This window comes from Carassius auratus, chromosome 3 (genome assembly GCF_003368295.1).
Source record: "Carassius auratus strain Wakin chromosome 3, ASM336829v1, whole genome shotgun sequence".
In the NCBI taxonomy this organism is placed as follows: Eukaryota; Metazoa; Chordata; class Actinopteri; order Cypriniformes; family Cyprinidae; genus Carassius; species Carassius auratus.
Window position 1 is genome coordinate 12,108,900 of NC_039245.1, and position 7,428 is coordinate 12,116,327.

At 32.3% G+C, this 7,428-nt stretch overlaps 1 protein-coding gene across 1 annotated transcript; it reads left to right on the forward strand.

The window, feature by feature from the left end:
• The first annotated feature begins 2,502 nt into the window (after window positions 1-2,502).
• LOC113048253 (uncharacterized) lies at window positions 2,503-7,108 on the forward strand. The gene is made up of 7 exons (XM_026209954.1): window positions 2,503-3,768; window positions 3,917-4,062; window positions 4,272-4,370; window positions 4,449-4,593; window positions 5,131-5,273; window positions 5,750-5,966; window positions 6,524-7,108. Exons 1-7 carry the CDS (start codon window positions 3,552-3,554, stop codon window positions 6,637-6,639), a joined length of 1,083 nt encoding a protein of 360 aa, XP_026065739.1. The 5' UTR covers window positions 2,503-3,551; the 3' UTR covers window positions 6,640-7,108.
• Window positions 7,109-7,428: the final 320 nt, after the last annotated feature.

The window sequence follows — 7,428 nt, forward strand, 5'->3', positions numbered from 1 at the left end:
TCACAAATTAATATGGAAAAAATGTTAGGCATTTTTTTTTCAGGGAGATTATGAAAGCGTGTCTGGTTGTTTTATTTTATTATAGGCTACAAAAGCACAACGTTTTCTTGTATTGTGAGTTTACACAAATAAAAGTATAGTTGCGAATGATGTATTATTATGTTGTATGTCCAGAAATGATAGAGTTTTTAAAGTTGTTTCCACTGTTGATAGGAAATGCAAGGGTTCGCGCCCATGCCTCCTGGCAGTGCGCTCTCCATATGCCCCACCAACCCTTGGATATGCGTCAAAATCTTGTGTTTATTTGTGATAATCTTGGCCCTGTATTATTATTGTCTAACCTGTATTATGAATTAAATTTGATTAATTGCTTTGTTCATTTTAGCTAATAATGATCATTATGAGTTAACTAAGACACACTGAAAAAAATGATTATGGCCCCAATTAAATTAAGCTTAATTCAATTGTGCTAGTTTAATCCATTTAAATTTAGTTTTTGATTTTAATTAATAAATATTAATTGGTTTTAAACGAATTACACGTGTGTTAAATCCAAGCCATGTGAATTAATTAAATTCAGTTTGAAAATATTAAGTTGAACAAATTTTCCTGAAAGTTAATTTTATATTTTGGTGATAATAAATTTGTTTATTTAAATATAGCTAAAATAAATTGATTACAACCACTTAAACCACCATAATTTTTTTTTAGTAAATTCAATGAATATTTTTTTTTTCAGTGTATTTCCCATCATGCACTGGGGCATGAATAATTAAAAATGTTAAGTTTACACAGAGTTTACACAGTATTTACACAGTTTTATGGTTGCTTTTGATGTTAGTTTTAGTGACATTCATTTTTGTGACGCCTGAAGTTCATTTTTTACTCAAAATGACCCATTTATACTCAAACACTATTCACTGATTGTGACCGTAATTGTGTGTGGTGTACCATGTATTGAGGTCTTTGAGAAACGGTCACTTCTGAGTTACATTACAGGCACTCTTGTTTGGGAGAGCAAAATATCTCTTGGATCAGAAAAATAAAGTTAGAGTTGAAAATGATGGGTTTGCTTTATTTGTCTGTATATTAATGAAAATATCTAATTAATTTCACTATGTAGAAATTAAACAATTAAATTAATCTGGTTGCACAATTAATTTGAGTAAATTCTATTCAAAAAAGTTTAGCTAAAATTATGAATATAATTAATCTGAAATTACCGAAAGAGATGAATAAACTCAATGAATAAAATATAAGTAAACTTAACTTATAAAATATAAGTTCACTCAGCTTAAAAAATATATCTGGATTTAGATAAATTTATTTCGTGCAACCCCTTGACATAATAAAATTAAGTAAATTCAACATAAAAAAATTTTCAGTGCAGTAATAGGCAATGTTTTTTATAAAATAATTTATTAATGTTCTATTTTTATATAACCTAACCTTTTACAGTTTTGGAAATGTGTTTGTATTAGGCCTAGCCTATATTTCTTTATTATATAGCCTAGTATTTATTTGCTTATACTAATATAATGAGATTTTTCCTCCAAAAAAATGACTTTAAAGATAAAAGTAGCGTGGGCTAAATGTCGTTTTTTTTTTTTTTTTTTTTTTTTTTTTTAGAAAATCCAATAAAATATCCATTTAAAAAAAGTAAGTTTAAACGAAATGCAATGCATCATGCTTCTAAACAGGTGGTCTGGTTGAATCAGCCGGCACAAACTGAGGGAGGGGCCACAAATCCGTGAATAGCCTACACCACAGTTTACAAACCCATGGGACTGGATTGCGAAAGCATGTGCACAGTTTATGAAATTGTGGGTGGGCTACAAATTGCTAAAACTGAAGGCACGGTTTACAAATCTGAGAGCGTGGATTAGAATATGGTGGCTAGGTTTATTAATCTGTGTGGGCACGATTTGTTTAACCTATCATGGGAACAGTTTAAGAATTCGTAAGTAGGCCTATAGCCTAAGGTTTATAAACTGAGTGGACGGATGCAAAACCGTAAATAAAATGCAGAAATCAAATTTCACATTTTTGTAGAACTAAAAAAAAAGTTGTTCTAATTATTTGATTTTCAATTAAATAAGCATTTTAGCTTATATGCTACGGGAAATAAGTTTTTATGTGAATATTTTTTTTTTACCAGTCTAAAAACGAATAAAGAAGAAAGCATGTTATTCGTTTTTCCATTACGAGTTAAAAAAGGAAAAACGAATGGACGCAAAAGTACACGGACCCGGTCCAGTATGTGGACCTCATGTAGAACATACATGCCTTAAACGAATTTCACTCTGCAAGAAATTCTAAAATTAAATTTTGAAAGAAATTCAAAATATTAAATATTGTAATATATTAGCCTATTACAATTCAAAATAATATATTTTAATGTATTTTAGATGTAATTTATTCCTGTGATGTCAAAGATGAATTTTCAGCATCATTACTCCAGTCTAATCAGGGAAGATACCCTGATTCAGTCTTAAGTCTCACATGATCCTTCAGAAATCATTCTAATAAGATGATTGAATATTATCAGTTGAACAGTTGTGCAGCTTATTTGTTTTTAGAAATTGTGATAAATTTGTCTTTCGTGATTGTACTACTTATTATTTTTTAAAGAAAGGTAATACTACAACTGTCACTTATAATCAATCAATGTATCAAAATTATTTTAATGTGTGTGGGTAGGCATTTCAATGATCCTACTATTTACAGCCAAATAATAGATTACAAGACCCATACCATATTGCTCCTAGGCCTACCCTTGTGGTTTATCAAAAAATGTGAAGACTTAACGTTCGATGTTTTCGTGGTGTAACTTGGGTGGGGAAGATTGTGTAACAAAAAAGGTTTAAAGAGCAAAAATATCTGAACTTTATTTATTTTATTCGTATATTTTTTTATTGAATTTCAAAAATACAATTCAGTTCTCAAGACATTTAGCGAACAATGTTTATGAACATAAGGATGGCATGGATTGATCCTCGTCTCCATCTCTGCTCATAGCAGACTAATGGTTTGAGGGGAGTGGTTAAGCGTTTTCAAGCCAAGCTGTCAAACTGACGTTATTAGAAAAGGAACGCCATTCCAGACCGGAAATAACTTATCAGATTTTGATTAAAGATTACCACGGCAATGTGTGTGTGTACTTGTTCGGATTAATTTTTCACCACGAGATTATAACATTCGCTACAAAAATAAAATTTTATGTCGACTTTAAAAATCAAAATGCCTTACCATATTGTCATTTTCAATCCATCTGAACCTGGTTCTCCTTGGAATTGTTTCTGAGTAATCTTCCAAGTACCTTTTGTAAGGTCCTGCACGCTTTGCCATTATTTATCTTGCAAACACCTGCATCAACAAAAATGCATCTCCGATTTTTTAAAAAAAAATTATTTGTAACCGGGTGTCGTGATATTTAGTCATGTGATCCGTTCGCGCACATGCCTAATTAACAACACGACCTATTGTTAGAAACAAACACTGCAAAGCAAAAATAAAAATAAAGAAAATCCGTCAGTCACAACACTTAAACAATGGCATTTGCCATTTATTATTTCAAGGACAAGAGCGTGGAAGTGGGTAAAACTGACTGGATGAGTACTGAAGACCAGCAAAATTGTTCAAAAATTATAACACAATGTCCCACACTCGAGGATGAAGATGATGGATGGATGAGTGTGAAGTGGGAAAAAGGCAGAAAAAAGAAAAATTGTCCAGCCCTTTTTCCTGCAAAGGTTTTAATGTTCGGTGGTAAGTTAACTTTAATATTTTAATTAAGGTTTGCATCACTAATCTTGACGGATTAGACATAAGTAAACAAGCAAAAAAAAATATCACAGACTGTCTTTTAGGAACAGTGGAGAACCCAGTTTTTCATACACACAACTTTTTTTGACAGACAACTATAGTGATCTCTGCCAGAAAAGGGAACAGTTCATTAAGGGTGAAGACATCTGGAAACAAACACTGAGGAGGAAGACAAAGCCAAACAGTTGGTTGATGGAGGATGTAGAAGAAGAGGAGAATGAACAGCCCAAAAAAAAGGTAATTATGGATAAATACATCTGTATGTGAATCTAGGACAAATACAAATGTCCATTGCTATAATGAAGCAATATATTACTCTGCTTTAATTGTAACACAAACATGCATTTCTGTAAAGCTGCTTTGGAATTATATTTTGAAAATCACTATACAAATCAATTTGAATTGAATCCCTGGTATTGAACAACTTCAAATTGTCATTTTGATAGCAAAAGTGTAAAAAGACAACATGTACCCCAAAAGAGGCAGCAGACCAAATGATTGAAAACCTGAAGAAGGAGCTGATGGCAAAGCAAACTTCTTTCCAGGTAAATTATTTTAAGATTTGCCAATTTTAGTGGAAACCTTTTTTTCTTTTTCTTTTCTTTTTGCTCTTTGTGTTCCAGTCAGCTATCGAAAATGAGTTTTCATCAGATGAGGACATACTTGAGAGAAACTGGAGTAAGGTACAACAGCAAATGAAGGAACTTAAAAGAGAGAACAGGAGGCTAAAAGAAGACAACATTAAAGAGATACTTGATGCCATGAGAGGTAATTATATGAATTAAAAAATAATAATAATCTGCCCTTTGAACGCAAACACACAACTTGACATTGCAACAGTGTGTTTACATTTTGTGCTCTACAGTCATGGCTGACAGAGCAAAACTACAGAAAGTGTGGGCTCACTTTACTAAACTTAATGAAAATGCAGCTAAAAGCAATACATTTAAAAGGTAGTTGTGTTTAGGGTTAAACACGTGCAACCTCATAAAATACTTACAAATACCACATTCTATAAATCTGAAGCATTGCAGCATGTATGGCTGCTATAGCAAAGTGACTGCTGCAACTAACAGTGTTCCTTACCAAACGTAACTCAAATTAAACCATTTTAATATTATACAAAGCGCAAACAAGTGTGGTGAATGGCAGTGATTTAATCAGTATTTATTTTGAATAATATTTAAATGTTTTAAAAAACATTTTGTTGTGAGTAGTGATTTATTTTGGCATTTGTGTCAACATGCAGTTATGAGGCCTTTTCACAATTTTCTTATAATCATTTATATCTCCATTTTTTAACAGAGCTTCCCACAGTAGTGACGAAGTTGAAAGAAGTGATTGGACAAATAACACTTCAGACCTCACCTACTGCATCCACTTCTGCAACACCTTCAACATCAGTAGACTCTGCATCTGTTTCTCCTCAAGTGTTGTCTGATGATATGGTAAGTACCACACATGCAAGTGTTACGGTCCATGTGGGAAGGTGATTATACAATGTCCCAGTAAATCAACTTGGCAGTAATTATAAACATTACCTGAAAAATCTGCATGTTCAATTGCATGGTGAATGTGCGTGATAAGTGGTTATTATGAATATTGCCTGACCACAGGAAATATAGGAAGCATTCCCATATTACCCAATTAAATGTTTAATGCTGTGGAAAAGCAGTGTGGACAGGATTTAAACAGGATCTTACATTGCACAGGAGCATTTTGCACCCTAGTTCATTTTATTGGGAAATGTGGTAATGTATCTCAGATTTCCTATTTGGTTGGGGAATAAAAACTTGGTTTATTTGCATTAATGCACAGATGAAGAATAGATATATATCCCAGGGAATGTGTTTCATTATCATTTCATTAGTTTAGTGTCTAACAACAATGTATCAACAATTGCAAACTGACAATTATTTTTCAGGTGTTTCTCATGCCAGGCTGTGATGTCAAGGTCCCCAAGCGAAAGCTTAACTCTCTGCGGACGGCAAATCCGTCAGTATACATCGGGGACCTTGCCGTGCTTGTCTATGGAAGGGAAACCCTGTCTCATTCAAGCTTGACAGGAAGACAGTCAGGGGCACACAAAGATGTGGAATCAAAGCCACGGCTTGATAGCACAAAACTTGATGCTATATTTGGTGAGTGTTTTTAATTTAAGGGAAATTTCATTTTTAAAACGAAATAAATTCCTACACATTTCTCGGACATTTTCACTTTTCAAATTGATGTTCGACGTTGGAGGTGACAGTGATTGTGTTAAATTACTGTCACCTCCAACATGGATCAAAAAGGAACATTCCAAACATTTTGTGAAAAGTTCTAATCCATAAAAGTTTAATTTGGGATCTTCAGTATGGATTTGTGAATGTCACAAAAGAAAAAAAAAAGAAAATAATCACACAATGGAGGAAACAAAAGAACCAAGACCCCTTTGATGATGCCCCAAAAATAATCTTAATTTATGTAAAGTTAGACATTTAAAGGTCATTTTCAGCTGTCTGTTGCTAAATATAGAAATTATTGCATTAGTTTTTAGAAACTTGAATTGCATATCACTACATGCTACTTTGACTGTTTTATTGTGTTAATTCTGGATGATGTATAAAAAAATATAAACTATGTTTTATTTTGTTCTGTTTGCGTGTGTGTTTGTGTTTTTGTGTGTGTGTATGTGTGTGTGTGTTTTAACTCACAGACCATGCTCTGTCAAAGTTCCCTGACATCACCATGCAAGATGTGAGACGCATCATAAGAAAAAAATGCAACAACGAAAACTACATCAAGCGAGCTACTACAAAGAAGCCCATTTGAATCAAAATTTTTTGTTGTCATATATTGAACAATTATTGTTTGGATTTGTAGTTTCTTTAGGAACTGATATCTTTTATGACACTACCGTAAACATTGTGTTTACTGTTTTGTTTTGAACTGTATAATGTGAGTGTCATTGTTATTTTAAGTTTATGTGGAATCCTATACAATAGATTTGTTTGAAATTATTGATTTATAAAGATAACTTATGTTCATAATTCTGAGTATGTGAATTTTTGTGTAGTCCACTGATAATGTACAAGAGAACTTATAATTTAAAGTGCAATTAAAGGTATATTTAAAGTATAATAATTAATACCTAAATATCGTAGTGTACTTAAAGTGCAAAACTAATAAAGAATTAGTAAACTGTGATGTTAAGTCCACTTAAAGAATACTTGTAGTCTAAAACTACTAAACTAGTAGTTTACTGTGAGTACACTAAAGGAGCAAAAGCAATGCATAATTAGTAAACTTGTAGTCTAAAACTACTAAACTAGTAGTTTACTGAGAGTACACTAAAGGAGCAAAAGCAATGCATAATTAGTAAACTTGTAGTCTAAAACTACTAAACTAGTAGTTTACTGTGAGTACACTAAAGGAGCAAAAGCAATGCATAATTAGTAAACTTGTAGTCTAAAACTACTAAACTAGTAGCTTACTGAGAGTACACTAAAGGAGCAAAAGCAATGCATAATTAGTAAACTTGTAGTCTAAAACTACTAAACTAGTAGTTTACTGAGAGTACACTAAAGGAGCAAAACCAATGCATAATTAGTAAACTTGTAG

Coding starts and splice junctions, on each gene's coding strand:
- LOC113048253 (XM_026209954.1), top strand. CDS start 3,552: ATGGCATTTGCCATTTATTATTTCAAGGACAAGAGCGTGGAAGTGGGT. Junction 3,769..3,916: donor AAAGGTTTTAATGTTCGGTG/GTAAGTTAACTT, acceptor TTTTTTTGACAG/ACAACTATAGTGATCTCTGC. Junction 4,063..4,271: donor ATGAACAGCCCAAAAAAAAG/GTAATTATGGAT, acceptor TCATTTTGATAG/CAAAAGTGTAAAAAGACAAC.